Here is a 25712-nt window from a genome sequence, read left to right on the forward strand (position 1 = left end):
AATCGAACTTCCCACCTCCACAACGTGAAGCCAGATTCTACCTATCGTCTATCCCAACAGATGGCGCTTTCGTGCAAAATAGACCGTTGCATTAAAAAGACATAGTAAGGAACAGGAAAACCTGCGATTCAAAGTTTTTTACCCGGGGACAAGTTTTTAAATATCGTTTTTCATTTCCCATGTAGACAAAAGTATGTTGCCGAGCTACTCTATGTCATGGCTGCCAGCATTATTTTCGGGAGGGACACATACGGCTCGTACATCTAAAAATTTCGATTAAAAAAGTTTCTTGTCAAGGTGCTTTAATTGATGCCCTTTCATTTGGGATAGAGAATATATACTCGACAAAAATCGGTTGTCTGTCCCTTTATGAACGGCAACGGAAGTGCAACGGAAGTTGCCTCTGTGCTTCATCACCACAGACGGATGCTACTCCGCACGGCGCAAGTAAGGCGTTACTGGGAATATTTTGAACATGGCCCGAGCCGTTTCCGTGATTTTTTGGACTTAATATGCTTATAAACTACAGCAGCGGCGACACACAAAATACCTGAGAAAAGGCAGACGACATCACGCATTCACAGCAATCTGCTTTCAAAACGCGGGTGCCCGTTTACGTCTGGGTCCGTCGCTTAGGCGAAGTGATACCGTCCATGAGCTATTGCCGTTCTTAGCTTGTTCCCGAGTATACGAGCATTTGAGGGGCAGCATGGACTCAGCTGGCACTCGATAGGCGTGGCTGGAGATATTTGGGAGAGGCTTACGCCCTGCAGTGGACACAACCAGGCTTATGATGATGATGATGATAAAGAATGCAAGCCGCAGTAGGACTAGGCGGAAGAGACTACGGCGAGTAATGCGAACTGCCATCCACGCTCAAACGCAGCTTGGCTACAGCGGGTGGTGTCGACCATTGTGGCAAGCATATAAACAGAACCGAATGAGGAAAAGAATAGTTGTTGCATTTTTGCAGCGATCCCATTCCATAGGGGAGATTCCCCGCGCAAGCCAGGTGAACTTCCCAAGCGTTGCAGTCCCACACAAGGGCCGAGCGCCAGGCCGGGGAGTCGCTTGTACTTATTGCACCGGGGGGTGCCGCGCCACCAAGGCACACGAATGCACATGGTGCCTTCCACAGCCACGGCGGACGCTCAACTCCCCACCGCCTGTGGCAGGACATGCCACCAGACTCTTCCACCCCCGGCAATGCGGCAACGCGGTATCAAGGCCGGGGGCCCGCCAGATGGACAAGGGTCAGATGGACAAGGGCCTTTACCCCTGGCAAGGGGTAAAGGCAGCTTTCCAGGCGTGAAATCTCATTTCAAGGGGATTCCAATGGGGTACGTGCCGAATGAGCCTTCAAGTTGGAGCCTCTCCTACCGATATTCTACCGAACTTGCCAAGGAGAAGGGTAATTGAATCTCGAAGTTGCAACAAAATAAGATATCAGGGACAGGGAATGAGAAACAGCCGAGGGAACCACTTAGTAGCAGTCGATTTTGATAGTGCTCGCTTGTCTAGTTTGTGTTTATTTATTTATTTATTTATTTATTTATTTATTTATTTATTTATTTATTTATTTATATACCTTAAGGGCCTCTAGGGGATTACATAAGGGGGGTTTCATGCAGTACTCAATGACAACAACAATTTCGCGTGTGAAACGCCTACCCTGTATACTTCAAATAAGGCGTCCGCCGAGTGAACAGCTAGTCGTTGCAGTCGAAGACAAACGGAAAGTGAACGTGCAGCTTGTGTATGGGGTTAATAAAACATTAATTCCTTTATTTCGCTCCGTATTTGTACACAACGATAGTTAAGCTCCCCCTTCCCTCTCCCCGCCATGTCTTGCGAAATATCAGTGCATTTCGCATCTAGTTGGTCTGGTCAGTCCTACCGGGCGACCGTCTTAGCATTTTCGAAGCTGCACTGGGTGTTACGAGCTATCCTGTTTCTTCATGACTTCGAGACGATTGGTTTTTCCGCGGCTTTATTAATTTTTTTCGGTCCTTGCTACAAGGCGTGAGTGGGAACATATTAATTTAACGACGCGTAGCCTCGGAATATGACATTTTCGTGCGGCTTATATTCCCACAAAAGGCACAAGTTATTGTCAGGTACTGAGAAGTTACGGTTCCGAATCATATTTTTCTACGACGTATACATTCCAAACAAAGCCGCATTGTTTGTCGTGCTACAAAACAAAACACAACTCTCACTGCACCAGTATCATGTCTAAACGGAGCGGCAGTGTGGACGTATTCGGAGGTGGCAGTAGTGATATGCTGCTGTCATCGCCGATGCCCGTAAGAGTGGCGAAGAAGCGCACAGAACCGCGTCCCCGGTTAGCTTTTGTTGGCATTCGAGTACTCTGCCAAGAATAATTTGTTTTTGGAAGTGCCCTAAACGCACTATTTTTCTTACAGACGTTACCATAAGAAGTTGTTGAGGACGCGGAAAGGGAAAACAAATTCACGCATCTCCACGAAGTGAATCATGACGAGTGAGCGAAGCACTAGGGAACTTTCTTGCCGTAAATCACCCGTGAGAGTACATACTGCTGCTAAAACGATTTCTAATCCAATCCTATGCAATTCAATCCATTGAAATGCAATCCAATCCATTTCAATCCAATCCGAATTCAATCCAATCCAATGCTCCTCGCGCATGCCCAGCACGGCTCTGCAGGAGCACTCGCTCTCCCCCCTCTCTCTCTAACCTTCTGTGAACCTTTTATTTTGCTCTTGTTAACCTTTTGTGAACTTTTTGTTCACAGATGTTTAGACTTACACGGTACTGTGCGTCTCTATCTCTCTCTCTCTCTATCTCTCTCTCGCTCTCTAACCTTTTGTGAACATTTTATTTTGTCCTTGTTAACCTTTTGTGAACCTTTTGTTCACAGATGTTTCGATTTACACCGTGCTGTGCCGTGAGCACGGACGCCTGACGCCGGACAAGCCTCCGCCTTAATAAGGTGCTTCGGCCCTAAAAGCAAAAGAGAACCAGAACACTGCTTAAGATCCTATCAGCCACGCAGCGCTCATCCCGTAAACACAGCGGACGAGCGGCGGCAGGCGGCGCAACGGTAACCTCATGGTTATAGCCGGAGGGACTAACGTATACAACTGAATTTTGGGAACGCAATGTCTAGAGTGCCGTCCGACGGCACTCTAGCTGATCGTTGCAGGCATGGCTTGAGTGCCGTCCGGCTACATTAGAATATTGTGGGGACCAGGGTTCTGACGGCGGCCTAGCTCGATCCTCGAGATCCGGCCGCAAGGCTAGCTCCACTGAACACCGCCACGGATCACCAACTTGGCGTATCGGCAGCGAACAGCAAGGAACACAGGACACAGAATTCGCCCACTCCGACGTTTATTACAATGCAATAAAGGAGACGTCGGGCGCGTCGTTCTACACCGCCGACCACCTTAGCCAGGGCGGGAGAGACAGGCGCGAGGGCGGACAAAGGCAGGCCAAAAAGGAGCGAGTCGTACTTACGGCCGCTCCCGACGATGGTTCGTGTCCAAAGAGGCCCTCTCCTTGTTGCCCGTCGCGGACCAGGCCGCCGGAACTTCCGGGCAAACCTGTCACGTGAGGGGGTCGGCTGCGCCCCCTCGCTCTCACGGGTATCCTCCCGGAGGGGCACGGTGTAAGAATTCTTACACCGTGCGGAGGGGGAAGCGCGCGACCGCGAAGAGAGAGGTACCACCCCTCTCGCCTCAGCGGCGGGCCGAGAGGGATAGGCAAGATGGCGGAGCTCCGCAATTCCCACAATATTTAACTCTAGGCTAGCACCGCCCAAAGAGTTGGTCGCTGTAGTGTAGAGGATCCATCTTAGCTTATTGATCCCAGAGTTGGTAGTTCGAGACCAGCTGTCGCCTTGGTTTTTTTTTTCATTATTTATTTGAAGATTAATTTTTGTGCCTTATGTTAGTTTTGGTGTTTTAAACGATTTCTTTGTGTGCGTTAGGTTAACTTATGTTATGTTTAAGTTAGGTTGCCTTGCTTTACGTTATCTAGAGCGATGTACTGCCAGACGCGGCAATTTTGTCATAAAACGCCGGTGGACGTCGATATAGTGGAGTGCTTATAAAACCGTCGGACGGCACTCTAGACACGGCCTTTTGGGAAACCGGGAGGCGGGAAACCAGTCCGACCGGGGCAGTGCACAAAGTTAAGCTGTCAACAAATTTCGGCCATACCCACAAGTATAGAAGCCGAAACATAAAGAAATCGTGGAGAAATATGGGAATATGACAGGCTCATCAAAGCTATAGAGGAAAAAATAGTCAAGGCCGAAAGGGCAAATCCATGGAAGGGAAAGAAAACGCCCAGAAGCTGGTGGAACGACGAAATCAAGGAGGCTATATATAAGCGTAAACAGGCGTCTAGAGAACACAGGCAGGCCAAGAGGGCAGGGAGGCAGCAGGAATATGTGGACATAAAATGGGAGCAATATAAGCAAAGAAAAATCGAAGTGCAACTGTTGCTGCAGGCGAAGATAAAGGGCGAGAGCGAGCGATGGGTGGCGCAAATACGAGGAAAAGGTAGAAGTGCACCGATAAAGTTTTGGAACCATGTGCGGGCATTAGGGAAACGTACGGGACATACAGAAGGTGCTACTATAGAAAATGAAGCGGGCCAGATGCTCAAGGGAGACCAGGCATTGGCGTATCTTCACGAAATTATCACTAAGAAATTATGTAGGGTTGATAGGCGGTCCCGCAGCGCTTCAGTCATGTAACGACGGGGAGGCCAGAAGGTGTGGAGACAGGAGGGGGCGAGCTCAGGTGGGGAAAGGGAAAGGTCCCCAAAAATAATGAAGTAGGCACAAACGGGATACCGATGGAGTTGATCAGCCAGTTGGGACAAAAGAGCAAGGGAAGGCTACTACAAGCCATCAGCACATAGATAGAAAGGAAGGAAATACCGGGCACGTGGCATACTAGCAGGATAAGCTTAATCTATAAGGGCAAAGGAGGCATGAGCTCGTATAGGCCAGTCACCGTCACGTGTGTGCTATATAGAATGGCAATGCAGGCAGTCAAGCTTGAACTAGAGCAGTGGGTAGAAGAGAAAGAGTGCTAGCGGAACTAAAAAATAGGTTTCGAAAGGACAGGAGACTAGATGACATCCTATCTGTAGTAAGCCAATGCATAGAGGTGGCGAAGATGCAAAACCGACCTTTGTGGTTCGCCTTCCTGGGCATTAAGGCGGCTTATGATAATGTGGACAGGGAGCGGCTATGGAGTATCCTGGAGGACGAAGGAGTGGGGGCAGAATTCATTAACTTACTCAGGGAGCTATACCGGGAGAACCATGCAAGTGCAAATAGTGTGGGAGACGGTAGCATACAATAGGCCTGTATACACCTACAAGGGTTTGAAACAAGGATGTCCTCTCTGTTCACTGCTGTTAATGATCAACATGGCGGGGTTAGAAACGATGCTAGAGGGCAGTAGACTGAGATTTGATTGATCATAGATTAAAAACAGACAGCTGGTGGAACAGCGAATTCCAGGATTAATGTATCCAGACGACATATTGTTGATGGCAGATGACCGGATAGGCATGCAGGGCCTGATGGATATATGCGGAAAGGAAGCGACGCACCTTGGGTTATCATTTAGCAGAGAAAAATTAGGGATCATTGCATTCAATGGCGATACGGAGCACAAATCGGTATCAGTTCAACGAGTAGAAATACCACGGATAAATGCGTCATAAATATTTAGGAGTATGGCTTAATGATGGCGCAGATTACACGCATACGCATGAGGCCCACCTTAAAACAAAAGGAAGACGGAACGCGGCTATAATGACACATAGAGCACTGTGGGGCTACAAGAAATACGAGATGCTAAGGGGAGTCTCGAAGGCGGTCATAGTACCAGGATTGACTTTCAGAATGCGGTTATATGCTTGAATTCAGAAACCCAAGCGGGCTTGGAGGTAAATCAGAAGACGGTAAGCAGGCTGGCCCTAGGGGCCCATAGAAAACTACGAATGAAGCGGTACAGGGGGATATGGCCTGGTCGCCCTTTGAGGGAAGGGAGGCGCAGGGCAGGATAAAATTTGAGGAAAGACTACGGGACATGGAGGAAGAAAAATGGGCCGCGAGAGTGTTTCAGTACCCGTATATGAGGAGCATGGACAGGCTGTGTAGAGGGAGGACCAGACAGCTGACCAAGCGGTACGGAAATTAGGTAGGGCAAGGTGGGATATACACAACAGTTTAAAAGGAGGTAGAAGCAGCAGAGACGACGAATTGGGTACAAAGAATGGAAGGAAAAAAATTACACCACCTTCCCGGAGGGGAACCCTGAGTAGTATGCGAAGCAGGCATGGGGTCGATTCAAGTGCACATTAGTTTTCATTTCGTCGTTTCCGTAAGGTTGAGGTACGTAGCCACCGTTATATTTACCGTTTGGTTGCCATGGTAACTACCACACTTTTCACTTACCGGAACTACGAAATGGGAAATAGCGTTGACCCCATGGCTGTTTCGCATACTACTGAGGGTTCCACTTCGGGAAGATGGTGTAATTTTATTCGAGGGGGTGGGGGGTGCTAGAGTGGAGAGAGAGAGAGAGAGAGAGAGAGAGAGAGAGAGAGAGAGAGAGAGAGAGAGAGAGACGTGCGTGGTATGAGTTTGTCTTTATTTAGGCATTATCATCATAATTTTCAGCGTAGGTGACGTAGAGCTGTAGTTTGCGTTCCGCTTTGATTATGACCGCCTTTTGGTCTGTGAAATGCAAAGTCAAGGGCTGCTGTAGTGGATGAACCCTAAAGTTGCTGAAGATGAGGTCGATGCAGGTTGCCCGGATGGTTGTGGGCTGCTTGTAATCACGGCCCGCCGAGACTCGCCGACGCACGCCGCTGCCGACGACGATGAAAAGTCGAAGGCGCGTGAAACGTGCTCGTCTCGTGCCGGGCCAGGAAGACACTGGCACCACTGTCGCTCCAGGAGTCCTTAAAGGGGAAGCGTGCTCGTCTCGTGCCGGCGCAGGAAGACACCGGCAACACTGTCGCTCCAGGAGCCATAGAACAGACCGGGCGTTCAGGAAGCCGAGCTTGCGCAATAGGGGTGTGGACGGCGCAACAACGGCAACGACAAGGGAGGGACATAGCCCCGACCATGAGATGCTTCGCATGTAAAAAACTCTGGAGACCTATAGAACACAGAAACTAGAAATCAGGAAGGAAGGTTTCTATGGCAACACGCGAGGCAGTGCATTGCTCTTCGAGGCACGGGTGGTGTGTCTGAGAACACGGGAATACACGGCTAGCTACAGGCAACACGACGAAACTTGTTTATGCTGCGGCAGGGATCGGGAGACCGTAGGGCATCATAGACTGCACAGAGATACGACCGTGACGGGAAGATGGGGAAGCGACACTGACAGATGATTTGGGATTTGGTGCGAGGGGGAATCTCAACTTCAAGGCCATAGAGGTGACGAAGAGGCGACTGGAGTGGTGGTGGAAGAAAAGTCGGGAAGAGAGTGGGACGTAGGATGAGTAATATACCGAAATAGAATCAGAAGGGGGAGGCAAACAGGACTGCAAGGGCAGGAAGGGGGGGGGGAAGCGATGGGAGTTTAAAACGGGGGGGGGGGGGGGGTAGGGTGGACAACCCATTAACTTAGGGAAGGGGAGGGCAAACAAGTGAAATAAAACAGGCAAGTCGGTTCGGGACAGCCGACGTCCCGATACAAAGGGAGGGCCTCTAATAATAATCAATCAATCAATCAATCAATCAATCAATCAATCAATCAATCAATCAATCAATCAATCAATCAATCAATCAATAAATAAATCAATCAATCAATCAATCAATCAATCCATCAATCAATCAATCAATCAATCAATCAATCAATCAATCATTTATTTAACGTGCCCAGGAATAATAATAATAATAATAATAATAATAATAATAATAATAATAGTCGGGTGGTATAAGCTACACTTCACTTCCGTAGGGAGCATTTGCTTCTTGCTAGAGGGCAGAATTCTCAGCAATACGTACGTAGTCAATGTTGTTTTCCACTTTCACTTCGTAGGGAAGCAGCTGGTGGTGCACTCTGGGGGCGTCCACGGCCTCCTTCAAGGAGTGGTTCATCCAGAACGCTCGCATGAAAACCTGCATGCAGCACAGCACGGCTTTTGCATAGGCGTCCGGCGGCATTAGACGGGAAGCTATGCTAAGGTGGGCTATGAAGGCAAACTACAACATTGTTCACTTTGAAATAACTAGCCTTTGGTAACTCACTTATCTCCATTCCAGCCACGAAAGAGGGGTGTTCAACCAAAAAAGCGCGAGAAAGCTAAAAAATTAGTGCCCTTCCACTCTGTGAAGAAGGATGACCAGCGAAGATGGACACCGTCTACCCAGTGCACGAAACAAAACACGTTTGTTCGTAATTTGCGGTTGAGCATACCTCCTAACCAATTAGCTGAATGAAACTCGGACGGACCAGACCTCCAGTCTCACGGACAAACACGGAGCTGTATGTTTTACTCCCGCGCCGTAGGCATCTTACTGTTTGTGTAACCCAGCAAGTCAATCCGCTCGACCACTGAGAGGGCACCGAACAAGTCGCATTGGGTCGTTTGACGTCCATGACGTCCATGACGTCCTCGGGCGGGACACACTGAGTCACGAAAAAGTCACTCGTAATTTATGCGTCCAGGCTTTACTGGTTAGGAACACCGAGGTGACCTGTGGGCAGGTGTCTGATGGGTCACCTTTGATGGGTGACCAGGCACCCAGAAATCACCAAGTGAGCTGAAAAAAGGAGCAGAGCACCGACCCCTCTACACAAGTTTTCGCTGATTCCTTTCAGAGATGCAGACGTTTTAATACTCGCTCTTTCCTCAGCCTAAGAGAGGAGATAGTCTTCAATATTAGCGATCGTCATATCGTATCCATGGCCACTGCGACATTTGAATCTACAGCTGTGCCCAACCGGATTCAGGGAACTACATTCCATGATATTATAGTAACAGGTTAAAATCATTCGCCCAAACCAAACCAAGTGCCACGATTAGGCGACGCCGAAGCTGGACTTTGCTTCGGCCGCGCGGGCTCCTAAATCAGAGTCGAAGGGGAGGACACAGGGAGGTGGATCACGTACAACGGTCTTCGTAACCTGCACACACGCCATCAAAGAGTCATCATCATCATCATCATCAGCCTATCTACGCCCACTGCAGGGCAAATGCCTCCTGCGCTAACTGCGACCAATTTATCCCCGCAAACTTCTTGATCTCATCTGCCGATCTAACTTTCTGCCGCCCCCTGCCACGCTTGCCTTCTCTAGGTGTCCACTCGGTTACCCTTGAAGGAGTACTGACACCAAATGTCGACGCCTAAAAATGATATAATTGGCTTCAGTAGTTTGTACAGATGCCTCACAGAAATTTTTGCATCGATCCGAGGCCGAGATCACATCTAAAATCGATTTTGATTGTCCCGGCCGCGAGCTTCCACAAATCGGCAGCACTAGCGAAATCGCTTTCGGCGTGACGAAACATCGGCCGGCGTGTCTGGCCGGTTCAGGGTGAGGTTATATAGTCGTTTTCGGAACCGGAAACGATATCCTGCGCTGCTGTTGTCGGTGGTATTCGTTTGGGCAAGAGACGAAGGGGCCCGCCGCGGTGGCTCAGTGGCTAAGGCGTTGCGCTGCTGAGCACGAGGTCGCGGGTTCGATTCCCGGCCGCGGCGGCCGCTTTTCTGATGGAGGCGAAAAGCAAAAATGCCCGTGTGTACGAGATTTCGGCGCACGTTAAAGATCCCCAGGTGGTCAAAATTAATCCGGAGCCCTCCACTACGGCGCGCCTCATCGCCTGCGTTGCGTCGGCGCGTTAAACCCTACAATCAATCAAATCAGGAGACGTACGGGTGTAGCTGTGTGAGCAATGCTTGTAAACTTTGCGCACTTTGCGTGTTCGACGTCTTTCCTCTTCAGTTCGTGGCCGGCGCATGGTGTTCCTTTGCACTGGTGCCGAAAACTGCGCGGTGCGCGATGTAGACGCGCACCGCGGCGTCGCCTAGCTCGCCCAAGTTGTGCTATTGCAAGCTCACGGAATGCAAAGTACTGCTCGTGGAAGCCTGTCCGAGCAAATCGACGACGATGCCAAGATGCATTATTTTCCACGCGACGACATGCAGCGCTAAACGTCGACTGAGTTCGTGCGCGGCGGCGGCCGCAAGAACTGTCGGCCAAGCCAGCGGGCTCGGCGTTGCTCGGGTCAGCTTGGGTGTCGGGAACTTCAGGCTTAGTATCGCGGCAAATATTTGATCGCCGGTATCTGTACAACTACGAATGACCATCCCTTACACAACTTTTCATCACACTATCATCCCCTTTTTCGCATACTGAGCTTTATTTTGGCGATAATTGCCGTTTCAGCGATCGGCGACCAAGACATCTGCCGTGGCCTGTTTTTATTCTAGCGCGCAGGTGGCGCCATCTTTCGGCCGCTCGCCGCACCGCGGTGCCGGCAGTGCTGGGGCCTTTCCTCCATGGCTGGGTCGGAGCGCCGAACCTCCGCTGCCCGTCAGCGTAGCTTACCATCGCGGCAAATATCTGAACGCCGCTTTTAAATTCGGCGCTGATACCAACTCCTAGCACAACTTTTCACCACACTAACATCTACTTTCTCGCATGTGGAACTTCTTTTTCGCGATCAGATTGATTATAAGAGTGGCGACAAGCTGTTGCTATCACGGTCGGCGCCTGTAGCAGCCGCAGTGATATTAAAAAACGGACGACGGCGAAGACATCGCCGGCCTAATCGCCTGGCCAAATAAAGTTGCTCTGTCTGTCGGGTGGCAGCGACTCATCCGAGTCTGACGATTCAGACAACATGTCGACTGCTCTGGCGACTGCGGACCATGTGTGTAGCAGACGATGCGGTGAACATCCCTGACGTCACGGGTGAGACCGTGATGTCAGACTGGTCCGCTTGCAGGCTGGCCTTCGAAAGGCCATTTTCCCGCGCGGCGATCGAATTTGATTCTGGTTTCAATAAACGGGCTATGATTAATTCTGTGTTGGCGGCTGACGGCTTTCGGTTCGATTTTCGTAATTACTGCGCCAATAGGTATTCTTTACAGCATAAAAACTGAAAGAGAAATTTGGTGTCAGTACTCCTTTAATGACCAACGGTTATCTTGCCTTCGCATTGCATGCCCTGCCCGAGTTCATTTCTTCTTCTTAATTTCTACTAATATGTCCCTAACACGCGTTTGTTCCCTGGACCATTCCGCTCTCTTCTTGTCCCTTAATGTTACATCTATCATATTCCGTTCCATTTCACGCTGAGTCGTCCTCAATTTAAGTTCAACCCTTTTAATGAGCCTCCAAGTTTCTGCCCCGTAGTTGAGTACCGGTAAGATGCAGCTGTCATACACTTTCTTCTTCAGGTATAATGGTAGACTGCCATTCATTATCTAAGAATGCCTGCCGAATGCACTCCACCCCACTCTTATCCTTCGAATTATCTCTGCCTCATCGTTAGGATCCGGGGTCACAACTTGGCCTAAGTATATATATTCGCTTACCACTTCCACTGCCTCGCCACCTATCTCAAACCGCTTTGCTTTCCCGAGGTTATTGATAATTACTTTAGTTGTCTGCATATTAATTTTCAGGCGCACGGTTCTACTCTGTTTGTCCAGTGCGGTAAGCATGCATTGCAATTAGTCCCCCGAGTTACTTAAAAAGGCAACGTCATCAGAAAATCTAACGTTACTGAGGTATTCTCCATTAACCCTCACTCCCACCTGTTACCAATCCAATGTTCTGAATACTTCTTGTAAACATGCTGTGAATGACATTGGAGAGATTGTGTCTCCTTTCCTAAAGCCCTGCCTTATAGGTATTTTAGTGCGCTTCTTATAGAGGATGACGGTAGCTGTGGACCCACTGTAAATATCCTCAAGTATTCTTACATATTGCTCGTCTACACCCTGGTTCCGTAATGCCTGAATGTCTGCTCTGAGGTTTCGACCGAGTCAAATGCTTTCTCGTAGTCTATGAAGGCTATATATAGGGGTTCAGTATACTCAAAGAGTCAATGAAGGCAAAATACAGGTTTTGTTCGTCAAAGACCGCGTTGTCCTATAAACGATACCAGTTCTATCGCAAACTTCAGACAAATAATAGAGATATCGAAAAAGACATCTGAAGCACAGGCGACTTCCCAGCCACGTTCCTGCGACTTCTCTGGGATGTCACAGGGTCTCATTTGTGTGATTAGGTGCCAACGACCTAAGGCCCACCAAGAAGCATGACTGGGTGGTTGTAGTGGTGAAACGTTTTTACATTGACCGTATCATTTAAGCGCTAACGTGTAGTTACTGCACACTGATCAATATTTTAGTGCTCGTCCATACGACATCCCTCCTGCTTATAACACGTCATTGTGGCTTGTGGCGCGATAGGTGAACGTTTTTACTGCGAAGCAGTGTATGTCTAACCCTCTCGCAAGATTTCATTGAGGTGAAGACAATTTACTCGGAGCCGCTCCGGGGCTCCTCCTCGCCGCCGACCACCTCCCTATCAAGACTACTATTACCCTCGCCACCACCGATGCCTCTTTCACAAGTAGCGCTATCGACTGACAAGGGCGGTTGCGTCGTTATCAAATGACTGCTGAGAATGCACAGAAGCGCGAATGGGCGTAAAAATGACCGAAAGCCGCCGCCGCCACCTCCATGGCCGCCCCAAATTCTACCTCGTCGAGTAGGTGCGAATTCAAGAGGCACTTGCCCGGTTGAAACGCCAGCGTGGGCCCAATAATGCTTCTTCAACTTGAAACGCTTACCGAGCGGCATACTCGCCGGTGCATTTCACGCCAAAGTATGAATGCACGGATTCCAGGGCGGGAAGGACGAGATGTGGGGCGCGCACGCACAGCTGGGCTCCCTGCCGCTACGGCTATTGCCCGTTGTGCTGGTTCGAGATTTAAATGTGCAAGTCTCATGGCTCAATGCGTACCGTCAGCTGTCCTCCATAATCGAGTGTTTTCGGTCTGGGTTGGTGTGTTAGACAGACGGTAAGATGCCAACGATGGCGGAGAGAGGCGGACAAACATCTTTGTGGGCTAGAGCACAACCTCGAGACCTTCCAGCTTCAACTCGCTATGGGACGGACGCATCTCCTTCACTTGGAGGAAGAGCGGGAATTGAAGAAGCGTGTTCCCGAACTGAAGTGCGAATAGACGCGAAAGCAATGGAACGAAGCTGCCGCCGCCGTTGCGTCCTCTAGGTCCAGCTCGCCGAGTAGCTGTCTCCCGTGTCTCCTCCCCGGATGAGTGTCTCCCGGATGAACGGCAACTTGCTCGCTTGGAACGCCGACGTGGCACAATATTGTGTTCAGCTTAAAGGGCTTTTACGGCGACATTTTAGACGGTTTCTTTCATTTCTAAGCCCGCGCAACTAAGCGGTTCACGGGTTGGGAGGGGGAGGGGCGTGCCGGCGAAGTTATAGGTTTTGTGTCCCTACTGATGACATGTCCGTTCTGTTGGCGGGAGGCTTAAACATAGACGTCAAACAGCCCAATGCGACTTGTCCGGTGTCCTCTCAGTGGTGGAGCGGATTTTGTTGGTGCGTTACACAAACAGTAAAATGCCTGTTTGTGTAACGCAACAGTAAAATCATACGGCTTCGTGTTTCTTCACGAGACTGAAGCTCTGGTCCATCCAAGTTTCATTCAGCTAATTGACTAGAAAGTATGCTCAACCGCAAATTACGAACAAACGTGTTTTCTTTCGTGCCCCCCGCAGACTGCGTCCAGCTTTGCAGCTGATCCTTCTACACAGATTGGTAGGGGTATAATTTTTTTTAGGTCAGCCCATCTTACCGGTAGATTAGACACTGATGCCTCTCTCAACTAGGAGAACACCTACACGTCAGAGCTTACGAACTCATTAGAAGCAGCCAATCCCCGACACGCGCCTCTCCGCCCGAACATGTGCGCCACGACGCGCACTCCCCACACGTGCTCGTCGGCTCCTTTTTCCCTCACACTTCTTGGCATAGCATTTTCCCCCTCTCCAATTGGCTGCGCCCAGGCTTGAGAAACACCACGCTCAGAAGGAACTCAACCTTGAGCGGCTCCGCTGTTATTATAGCACGAATACGTGGAAGAAGACGTGAGAGAGGAAGGGTGAAAAGCCATTGGGATAATAGGGCGGAAGAGGACTGCAAGTGTGAAAGGAAAGGTACGGCGACGCAGGGGGAAGGCAACGGCCCTGTAGGATAGCGGAGGAGGAGAAGGGGGCAGGCCGAGGAATTCTAGTCTCTGCTTTGGTTCTGTTGTTATTTTTTTCTAATTTGCCATCAAATCCGTTTATTGCCACAACTGGGACGAACCATTCTGATGTGTTTTGTGTGTCACTATACGAGCAGGCATACAATGCCGTGACCCCGAAGGACACTGGGGAGACCAGAACATTTTGATTGAGGGAGTACGTTACTTTATGCATGTAGAGCAGTAACTTTTCACGGCGGCGTTTCACTGGTCCATAATCGAGGACAGGACTCGCGCATTGATTCGTTATGAAGCGTTATTGCAGTTTCATTTGCAATGTAATATACGTTCATCTGTATACTGCATGTCCTGCGAAATTGTACACGACTTATTTCGGCAATTTCTATTTTTGTCTGCGCAACTTTTACAATTTCTATACGAGAATTGTATCATTTCTACAACTTGTATTCTTTATATCATTTGTACAACTTCCATTACGTCTGTTTTTCATAGCCTCAAAGACCTACTTTTAGCGGTGTTGTTGTTTGTTGTTTGGTTGTACATTGTTTTTGTTATGTACAACGGCTCCTGGGCCTACTAAAGCTGCTGCTCGAAGCTTATAGCCCAGGAGACCGTCCAGCGGTTGTTCTGGAAAGTAAAGTAAAGTAAAGTAAATGAAATGAAATGAAATGAAAAGAAATGAAATTTCACATCTCGAAAAATGTTAAAAAATAGTGCTGTGTTCATTGGAATGCGTGGCTTCCTTCGTGTTCTCGCTTCATCAAAGTGAACGTGTGTAGTTAGCACTGAACACTGACGTTGCTTATCCAAATGTGCGTATAATATTTTCCATAAGAACGATTTACGGGCTTCCTGTTATCCTGGGGCCACGGATGTAGCCACACTAAATAAAATAAAGCTGTACTCCTCCTGCTCCTGATTGAACACGCCTGTTGTGGTTTGTTGGTAATCTTGAAAACTGATTCCTCTTTTACTGCAACTTGTAAAAAAAATGGCTCAGATCCACGTTGTGAAGGTTATTGGAAAGCAAATCTTGAAACAACACCCACAACAATTGCCCATGCCACGTCACTCGAATTCACACACGTGGCTCTACAAAGAGTGAAACCAGAGATTCTTCCAGCCTTTACCTGGAATTCGCGGGGACGACGTCCTAAACGCCGCAGCGTCGGCCACGGCCGGGCTAGAGCGGTGGACGCCGCCGCCGAAGACCGACCGTGCGTCGGCAGCAAGAAAATGTAGAGGAGCGTCTTTCCAAGGGTGAGACAGCGGAACCTGGCCATCCTGATGTCCTAGCTCGGGGCTACACCACCGCGCGACACAAGCGCAGACGCCGAAACAATCCGACATGTGAGCTTAGTGATTCCCATTTATACCGATTTGAACTACTTAGCTTAGTAAGTTTGAGAATTTAGAGAAAGCTGAGGCAACTTTTATAATCGCTATTTATCGGGACCAGTCCCTCCTTCCGCCTTTTGTAATACCTCTTAAATCGCAACCAAATTGGTGGTCATCAATATAGAAAACAGAGTCCTATTCGTGGCAAGCAGTGCGCAAAAGGTAGCGTTTCTCTAGCGGTCAGATGTCTGTATGTGGTCTCTACATTTTGTTTTCCCGTATTTCGAATTAGTCCTAACCTATCTTTGCCGAACGACCACTTAATTCCATCTAGTCCGGGTTACTCAGGAGGTGCTGTCGAACAAGTTCAGCCGTGCCAAGGAAGCGCGCAATGAACGCGAAGCTGCGCCAAAACGGGCCCAAAACAACTGTCACTAAAGCAGACGACAAAGCCGTACCGCCGACGCGCCGTCGACGGGTAGGCTCATCCGTGCGGGGCACGATGGCTAAATTCACCGCGCTATGTACAGTATTCTCCGTAAGTGAAACCGTACCCCCCGTTGCCTCTGCCGCGTTGGGAGTTTATTGTGCCGTCCACTACGACAGAAGCGGTGGCTGGTAAAAGTAGAAAGCTATGCTTTAAAATAGGAAGAATGATGGCATGTAGCTACCGTATTCATACACATGAAAGCCCACACATTCTTCCCCGATACTCTTATCCTTAAACGCAGGGTTCCTCTTCAGTGATAAAGAGTACCTCAGTATGAATGTAAGAAGAAAATTGGGTTTAAGAAGACAGAGCCGCCTCCCTCAGAAAACATCTAGCGAAGGATGTTAACGTGGTCTACACGGACGCCGCCTTCTACAATAGGGACGCGGCATCGATAGTAGTCATCTACCAGACAGGAGAACTTAACTGTCTCACACTCAAGAGCACTAGTCGACAAGAGGTGAAGACTGGCGCCCGGCTTGTAGCCATAAGGTGGGGGCAATATGGCAAACAAGTTTTCATGTAGTCACTGACTCGAAGAAAGCCATCCAAAGCACCATGTACGGGCGCATCCCCAAGCGGCTTGAACAAATGGACCCCACGCACGCCATTCAAGCCCAACGAATTATCTAGACCCCAGGACATGAGGGACTAGAGGGTAACGAGAGCGTGGGCGTAGCTGCGCGCGAACACACCAGTTGCTAAGAAGGGGATTCTGACTCCTGTCAACCCCTCCCGTCTGGTTTTGGAGAACGACTGAACACTCAGCGAGAGCGACGGGCCAAGTACCCCATCCCGGACGAAAGCCCCACGGCTGTAGAAGCCCAAACACTCAGACAATTACAGACAAGCACGTTCCCTGCAAGACATGGGTGGCTATATTGTATCCCCCAAACCATAATAAAACTGCAATGAATGTGAGAGGCCCTTACGACTTTACAACGTTTCATGAGGTTGCCACCACATAAGGCCCTCAGCAGAATAAACCGCCGATCAGTTTGCACTCTGAGAGGCAGCCTTGGACGTCTCCGACCCGGGGATCCAGAGGGGCCGGGCCCTTGGGGCCTGGAGAGGAGCGCAGAAGACTAGAGCGCTGGACGGAGGGCCCCACCCACACTTTGAGCCTTTGGACTGCTGAATAAATTATTTTCTCTCTCGCTCTCTTCCGGTTCATTGTTTCTCTCCTATAGAAAATTGATCACATTTCTCTGCCCTACACAAGACACGATGCTTCTCCTATACAACCCGCCGCGGTGGCTCAGTGGCTAAGGCGTTATGCTGCTGAGCACGAGGTCGCGGGTTCGATTCCCGGCCGCGGCGGCCGCTTTTCTGATGGAGGCGAAAAGCAAAAACGCCCGTGTGTACGAGATTTCGGCGCACGTTAAAGATCCCCAGGTGGTCAAAATTAATCCGGAGCCCTCCACTACGGCGCGCCTCATCGTCTGCGTTGCGTCGGCGCGTTAACCCCTACAATCAATCAATCAATCAAAAGAAAATTCTCCTATACAAAGAGAACGACGGCCCAATCTACTCCCCCATTTCCTCATTCAGTACACTGCCGCTCATAAACACAGTTTGGAGTCGGAAGACCGATCGCTGTTTTGAACGGCCCTGAACAACATTCTTAGTGTAGCCCCCGCCGCAATTTTCCACTGTCTATATGACAGTTACATTTGCGATGGGTATTTCATGACGTGTGTTGTGAGTAGTTTACGTGAATTCAGGCATGAACCGCATTTTTGGTTAGGCCGTGTCTAGAGTGCCGTCCGACGGTATTATAAGCACTCCACTATATCGACGTCCACCGGCGTTTTGTAACAAAATTGTCGCGTATGGCACTGTATCGCTCTAGGTAACAAAAAAAGGCAACCTAACCTAAACATAACATAACATGATCTAACGCACACAAAGAAATCCTTTAAAACACCAAGAGTAACCTGAGCCATAAAAATTATAGCTCATTTTTGAGATTGAAAAAAAAAACCTAGGCAAAAGCCGGCCTCGAACCACTGCCCTTGGGATCACTAAGTCAAAACGGACCCTCAACGCTACAACGACAGACGCTCCAGCCGGTAACTAGCCTGGTCTTTAATATTCGAATGGCGTCGGACGGCACTCCAGCCATGCCTGCTGCGATCAGCTGGAGTGCCGTCGGACGGCACTCTAGACACTGGCTTTTGGTTAAGGGCTTATTTAGCTTAAGGAGGCACCTGTGCGAGGCCCGTGGCAATGCGGAATCCTCCGCTGGACGCTATGACCGCGCTGACGTTTCCGTTGGCGCCGGTCACTATGAGAGGAGACATGGACGACAGAGGGCGCTTCTGGGGCCGGATGTAGTTTGTGGGGCTGGGCGGCAGCCCGAACACGCTGATTACCCCTGGCGTGGCGAAGTCGTCCATCTGGTTGTTCAGCAAGATGCCCGTCGACTCCGAGAAAGCCAGCGATCCCCACCTGAAATGCACATGGAAAAAAAAAAAAAAAACACCCGCAGTGCCAGTCTATCAGCCTAATTATAGGTTAAAACCTTCGATACTTTTACACTTTTCGAGTGGAAGATAAATATACTTTTCATTATTCCTGGCTACCATTCAGAGAAGAAGGACGTTGAAAAAGTAGATGGTTGTCATCAAATTAGAATATCCCTCATCAGTATGGGACCCGGGTCATGAAAAACTAATCCACCGTCTTGAAATGGTCCTGAATAACTCTGAACGCTCCATTGTTTTCAATTATAACCGTACAGCCAGCATGACTACAATGAAGTCCAGTCTTGACCGGCCGTTATTACCGACTCGTAAAATTTCTCGCCTCAGCTTATTCCACAAACTGAACCATCATAATGAGCTACGCGATAAATTAATTCACTCTCCGTCCTATCTTTCCCATCGCATTGATCACGCTCACAAAGTAGTTCACAATTCATGTCTTACCAGAACGACCGCGCAATCATTTATACCCCGTACATCACGAGACTGTAACCACCTTCCCGCAGAAGTTGTGTTGATTACTGATAACCATTATTTTTTCAAGATGCCCTTCCTCACGATGTGTAATAAGGTGAATATATCTTTATACAGGGTGTCCGAACTATCATGCACCAAGATTTAAAAAGAGAGCAATGGCGTTACTCGAAGAAAACCAAGTGCATAATGTTTGCAATACTGTGGAGAAGTGGACAGTAATTTTTTCGTTAATGAGACTAAACTAATTGTAATTAATTGTCTAACTAGAGGATTACTTTCCTAATCAATGAAGTATCAATGAGGCACTTGTAGGTACCCACGAAGGGCATCTAATTGCGGTATTTTCAGTGACGAACTAATTGCGTACTCATTTATTCTGACTGATAGAGAAAACCCGTGCAATATGAAAAATACCACGTGACGGCGCCTCCGCGCGCATCGTAAAGCAGCCTCCCCAAAAAATTGGCCGCGTATCTGTCCCTTTCGTTGCAAATGTCGTCAAAAGACGATAGTCTTTGTAGACATTTTCCAAGGAAATGCCCCCCTCTGCATTCTTGCTAACCTCTCATGCTGTTCCTGTTCCGTAGCGCTGATCCCAAGGTAAACACACTAAAGGTTTGCTTAAGGCGATTTGAATTTGCCGCGTTACACTGGTACAGGCCTGGTTCCTCGATGCCAGCGCTGCAGTACGGTGGAGACGCGCGTGAATCGAGGCGGCCGACTTGAAGGTTTATAGAACCGCGTGGCGGTGCTTCACGTGCGTTCCAAGCAGAACGTAGAACCTAGCTAGTGGAACCTTTCGTTGCTGTTGCCGCGTGATTTTTCATATGCCGCCAGTAGGTGGCGCGGGCAACAGCAGGCGGTGGTTAGTTTTCTGCAGTAGATGTAAAATATCATTTGGTACCGAAAAACCAAGCATTCATGAATTTTTTAATAAAGAAGCACTGTAAATATCCCTTGTGTATCAATTTTCGGTCTTATATTTGCGTAATGTCTTGTTCATGCTCAATAAAGTTGACAAGTATGAACATATAAACCGGGCTTAGACGCTCACATTTGGCTGTGAGTATATAAGACTACTGCGCAGTATGCATTTTACTTTGGCCGGGTGGCTGAATCGAGTGGCAGTCCTGCAGATTGACTTGGAAAAAGCGTTTGATTGTGTGTCACACGAGATATTGTTTTGTATTTTGGATCATGTGAACGTTGGGTTTGTAATTAAAGAGGATAGAGGGATATCTGGATAGAGGATAGAGGGATATCTGTGCCATGGGGAACTCAGTGTTCAATTTGTAAACAACCAGAAACGATAGAGCACGTTTTCCTGCATTGTTGGGCTGCGGTATTTTTGTGGGATGTCCTCCAGAGGACCCTTCATAAAGATTTCCCGCTGAGCACCCCATGGCATACGCTATCTAGCGGTGGAAAACGAGGAGGGGGCACCCTTGGACCTCGTTATGTTGGTGGCCTTGCATAGCATATGACGCTCGCGCATGGCCTGGCTCCACGGTGATGTGGACGCCCGCCCCACGCGGCAATGTTTTCGTGAGTCTATTTCCCAGTACGTAGAAGTCCAGAAGCGCAAGGCATACACTCCTGAGTGGCTGTCAAGGATAGAACCCTTGACTACGCTTAGGGAATTTTAGAGAGACATCAGCCTTCATATAGGTTGGTGGCTTGTCGCTCTAGTTGCTCATGTGAATAAGTTTGTTTTGTGTTTCTGTGTTGTGTCGAAGACCGGCATTAAAGAAAAAAAATGGCTGAATCGAGTCACAGACAGACAGACGGACAGACATACAGACAGACCAAAATTTCTTGGTTTAAGTAGCCCAAGAAAGACTATCGTCTTTAATAAGCAAATTGAAAGCAACTGCTTCTCCTGTCACCCGCCCGAAGAGACAGCGCATCACCTTGATAATGGCATGCATGGAAGGAGCAGCAACAGCAAGATCCGCGAGGCGCGTGTGCAGATAAGGCACAAACTCGGTCGCGATTTCTTCTTTTTTTCTTTTGCTTATTTCATTCTGGCTAACTCAGAGGCAGCCTGTTTGATGGCATTGCTTTACGATGCGCGCGGAGGCGCCGTCACGTGGTATTTTTCATATTTCGCAGGTTTTCTTTATCAGTGAGAATAATGGATATACAATTACTTCGTCGCTGAAAATACCGCACTTGCCTACCTACCTACTTTGTGATTAGGAAAGGACATCTCGAGTTAGATGTTTATTTACAATTATTTAAGTCTCATTAACGACAAGATGCTACCTGCTTCTCTACAGTACTGCGAACAGGATGCACCAGGTTTTCTTTGAGTTACGCCATTAGTCTTTTTATAAATATTGGTGCGTGATAGCCGGGACACCCTGTATAACAAACTGATTTCTTTACTTGCGTTTGTATTACATCTGACTGCTTTTGTTATTTACCTGAATTATTTATTTACTTGAATTTATCTGATTGAATGTATCTTTATATAACGAACTGATTGCTTTATTTGCGTTTGTATTGCAAAGTGTAACCACTCCCATCTCCCCTCTGTAATGCCGTCCGGCCGCTAGGGTAAATAAAGAGATAAATAAATAAATAAATAAATAAATAAATACATACATACATACATACATACATACATACATACATACATACATACATACATACATAAATAAATAAATAAATAAATAAATAAATAAATAAATAAATAAATAAATAAATATTCTCGCCCCTGACTGGCCAATCACAACGCCCGTGAGGACAAGCAAAAAATAACTGGTCTCCATCTGGTTGTCCCTCATCTATAATCGGCGGGATTGCGTCTTAAAAAAAACAAAAACCAAGCGAAAACAAACTGGGGTTTCGCCCTGATAATGTCGGCAGGTCGCTTCAGTGTTGAGTGTACCAGCGGAACGGAATGAGCCATGCAGCACAGTTTCCGCTTCTGTATTTGTGCACTAGATGAATTGGCATCAATACATTCGCGGCTGGTTGGAGCGGGATTCAAGCAGCCACGAAAGCAGGTAAGCAATCCCAGAAATGTTGCAGAATCCCAATCCCCGGACACATTTCCGTTCAGTGTTGTTTTCGCCGAGATATAAATTTACAGGTTTTGCCATTCTGTTCGTTGAAAACCCACTCATCGCATTCTATGGCATCAGTTGACTTAAAACTAACAAAAAATGTAATATCCACACTTTACACAGCGGAATTACTTTGTTTCACTTGAGTCGAACAAACCACACAACTGGGATTTTGCCTGTAAGAAAGTAGTTATAGCTAAAGGGGGTCAGAACCAATACTGGATCAGATCAGATCAGATCAGATCAGATCAGAAAAAAAAAATTTTGCCACGGGTGGAACCTTTTCAGGTAGACTTCAGTGTCCTTCCGGTGACGGCTGGATTGATATAGTTTTCTGCGTCGTCTTCGTCCACTTGGGCTACTGTGGCTTGAATCAGAGCGTCTGCGCTGAGAATCGCGGCCCTCCGCTGCTCGTTCACCGTAATTTGGAATAAGGTGGGGTGCATTTTAAGGGTTGGTAGGAGTTTCTCTTCGCGAAACCAAAGTGCATGTGATAGGTCTGCGTATTGATGACATGGAGGACATTGGTTAGAGTGCAGGTCAGGGTAGTATAGTGATTGGATGGCAGGGGCGGGAAATGTAGCTGTTTGAAGTTGGCGCCATACAACGGCGTGGCAGTAGGAGAGCGAAGGGTCGGGTGGCGGGAAGCGAGCTCTTTTTTTACTTTTGTGATTAGTGGAAACAGCAAAAGAAGGTACAGTTGAATACAAAATAAAAACAAAGGTACATATATTAGGAACAATATATTTTACTGAATTTCCTCTCTACCCTCTGAATACCATTTCCCAATACCCTTACCCAATAAAACTAGGTTTGTAGTGTTAAGTAACTTCCTACTGCCTTCAGTGCGCACTAACTATGGAAAAAATACCGTCGGCTTTGCTGCTGTAAAAGCTTGGAACGACTTGTCTTTTAATGTAAAATCTGCATCATCCTTGTCATCGTTCAGGCATGCTCTCAGGACATTTCTTTTCTGTGATGATTCACGCTGATGTTGAGGCTGTTGCGACGCGGATTCCCCGAAAACCTGCCGTTGACCCTGCGTCATCGACTTGCCACGAACCAGCGTATTCACAGTGGCGAACTTTGCGCCTACTTGAACTATGCGCCTTTCAGCGACCTCGTGGCTTCTCAGAGCGCCAACCGGCCAGCGGCGGTGCTAACAAAAACAATGCTGGGCGCCCTGCACAACAAGCCTCGGCGGCGTGCCCGCGCCTCATTGTCATGCCCTCTTGTGGCGTGTTCTCTTCAATAAGCCACTCGAAGAATATTTCCACCGAGGGATGCAAAGCGTCTTCGTGGTAGTGCAACATCGCCAGGACAAAGGGGGCTCTGACCACGGCGGATTGCCACGGCGGGAGCAACCTGGCGCTCACCTGCCCAGGAGAGGAGGGGTCTCTCGTGCGTGTGCGCGTGTGTTTTGCGTGGTGGCGCTGCCATCAGTGCCATGTTTTGTGATTGGTGCATCCTGACGCCAGCCGGAGAAAAGGGGTTAAGGGGAATGGACCCAACGTGCCTATTTAATCTCGCGCGCGCAGGAGCGCACTGCCCGCTCTCATACCAAGATGTAAATACTTGTATATAAAGTTTTCTTCTTCGTCAACTTGCCCATCATGACTGCCCCGGCACTTCACCCACCTCGGCCCACATCGACCACGCTACCATGGTTCGCAACAGTGGAGTCAGCGGTGAAATTCCCAACAGTGGAGTCAGCCCCTGGCTTCCCAATAAGGCTTAGTAACGTATTCCTTTCCATTTTTATGTACTTCTACTTCATTTTCTTGTATTTAATATTTCTACATGTTTGTAATATATATAGAATTTCTTTTCATGTCGTAGTTAATTATTATTACTGCAGCTGTCTGTTTATGCATATTATTCTTGTGCATGACTGCTACTAATTGGTTAGTTGTGTACAATAAATAAAAAAGGTCCCCATTACAGTTTATAACCCTGGGACCCCTTTCTGTATATGTATATTTACAAGGTGTATTTACAATATAAGAATAAACTGAAACTCAAACTGCATTCAGGCTTCCTGACCCTGGAAAAGGCGGTCACCACAGCCTGCTTCATTAAAACTTGAACGTGAAGCTTCTGATTGGCGTTTTGAAACTTCCGCTCACGCCGAGCAGAGGACCCAAATAGGACCTAGCGCACACGAAAGCACCGATTATTTGGGCGTCCCCTGTTGCGCAAAAGTTGAAGAAACCTAGGTATCTGCAGGGCCAGTGACAAATTGAAAATAGGCAATCAAACCTCTCGATATGATGCAACAGCTGAATTTTCACATAGCGGAAAGAGTGGAGGAAGAAAGAGCCTTTCAGAGCGTTGTTCGTTTGGGAGAGACACTATAGACTAAGGAACAGTGATGCCATAGAACTGCGTGTGTTCAGCTGGGATACTACGAACCTACGATGAACTAGTGCGGCTATGGTAAGGTTTCGACTACCCTACAATAGCGTATAGTCAGTGACCTCAACCGATCATCCTGCTATGTCTAATATGATTACAGCAGGGGAGGATGTTCTGTAGCCTGTGTTGAAAGCTGTAGCTCATCTCGCGTTTGCAGCTAACCCTGCAATTCCGCTGCCATATCCAAATATGCACCGGGTAGTTTATTGGCTGGTCAGGTCATAATTGTGGATGAGGGCCAGTTGGGGAGTGAAGACGGAATTGTGTTTAAGGAGTCTTGGACGCAAGAGTATATTTCCGAACGTAAGGCCTCTAAAGGCCGTATTCCCAGTCCCTCCCTTCCTCCCTCCCTCCCTCCCTCCCTCCATTCACTCGGCTGAGGGGAGGATTCCGCGATGCTGATGCACGGGGAAATATATTTCAAGGATCTCCTCCCGCGGAGGCTCGAATAGCCGAAGGACTCAGAATTCCAGGTTAAGACTGACAAAAAAATTCCTCTTCGCAGGGCCTGGAAAAGATAGGAGCACTTTTTTTTGCGCCCTCAGCGCTTGCTTACAGAAGCCGTTAACAAGTCACTTGGTGTTTGACTTGGGGTGGCGATGCCAATTTGTGACAGTTGGACATGAAGGCCACCGTCGAGCCTTGAGGTGTAACGTCCTTAACGGTGCTTTCAGGTCAACTCCCAATGGTAAAACTGTTACGTGGCATATCCTAAAGCTCATATTGAAGACAACTTACAGGGACACTGAAGATAAAACCGAAGTTGGTTTAAGTAGATAGATAGGCATCCCCGAAAATCGAATATACCAGTGTCTGGGGCAGTACCTTGAAAATAATTGCGTAAATAATAAAACAATGAAGCTACCAGTCGTCCAGAAGAGAGGACTTAAACTGCGACTGAGCGGATGTGACAACAGTTACGTCACGAATAACAGAAAGAGAACGGCGCACACAAACTCTCAAAGAAACACGTAAGACCTTTTTTTCGCGTTAACTTTCATGAGTCCTACAATTATAGATGTAGAGGTACAATTCTAGCCGTGCTGACATCCGCAAGCTGCCAAGCCTCGGCGCCTGCGGCGGTTGAGATAGTTATTGGAGGTGCGGCTTAGTAACATGCCTGTTATCTCCTTGTTTACATCATGCGGCA

General features: G+C 48.2%; 1 protein-coding gene across 1 annotated transcript in view; it reads right to left on the minus strand.

Annotated features, from left to right (window-relative positions):
• The window catches only part of LOC144180594 (scoloptoxin SSD14-like), a 59763-nt gene that overhangs the window by 2255 nt on the left and 31796 nt on the right, over nt 1-25712 (minus strand). Inside the window, exons 6-7 of the mRNA XM_077708920.1 lie at nt 18324-18564; nt 8033-8146 (exon numbers count right to left, since the gene is read on the minus strand). Of these exons, the coding sequence (XP_077565046.1) occupies nt 8033-8146; nt 18324-18564 (355 nt within the window). The remainder of the gene's footprint in view (nt 1-8032; nt 8147-18323; nt 18565-25712) is intronic.

The sequence above is a fragment of the Haemaphysalis longicornis genome, unplaced genomic scaffold (assembly GCF_048455015.1).
Source record: "Haemaphysalis longicornis isolate Haplotype H1 unplaced genomic scaffold, Haemaphysalis longicornis Haplotype H1 scaffold_4, whole genome shotgun sequence".
NCBI lineage: Eukaryota > Metazoa > Arthropoda > Arachnida > Ixodida > Ixodidae > Haemaphysalis > Haemaphysalis longicornis.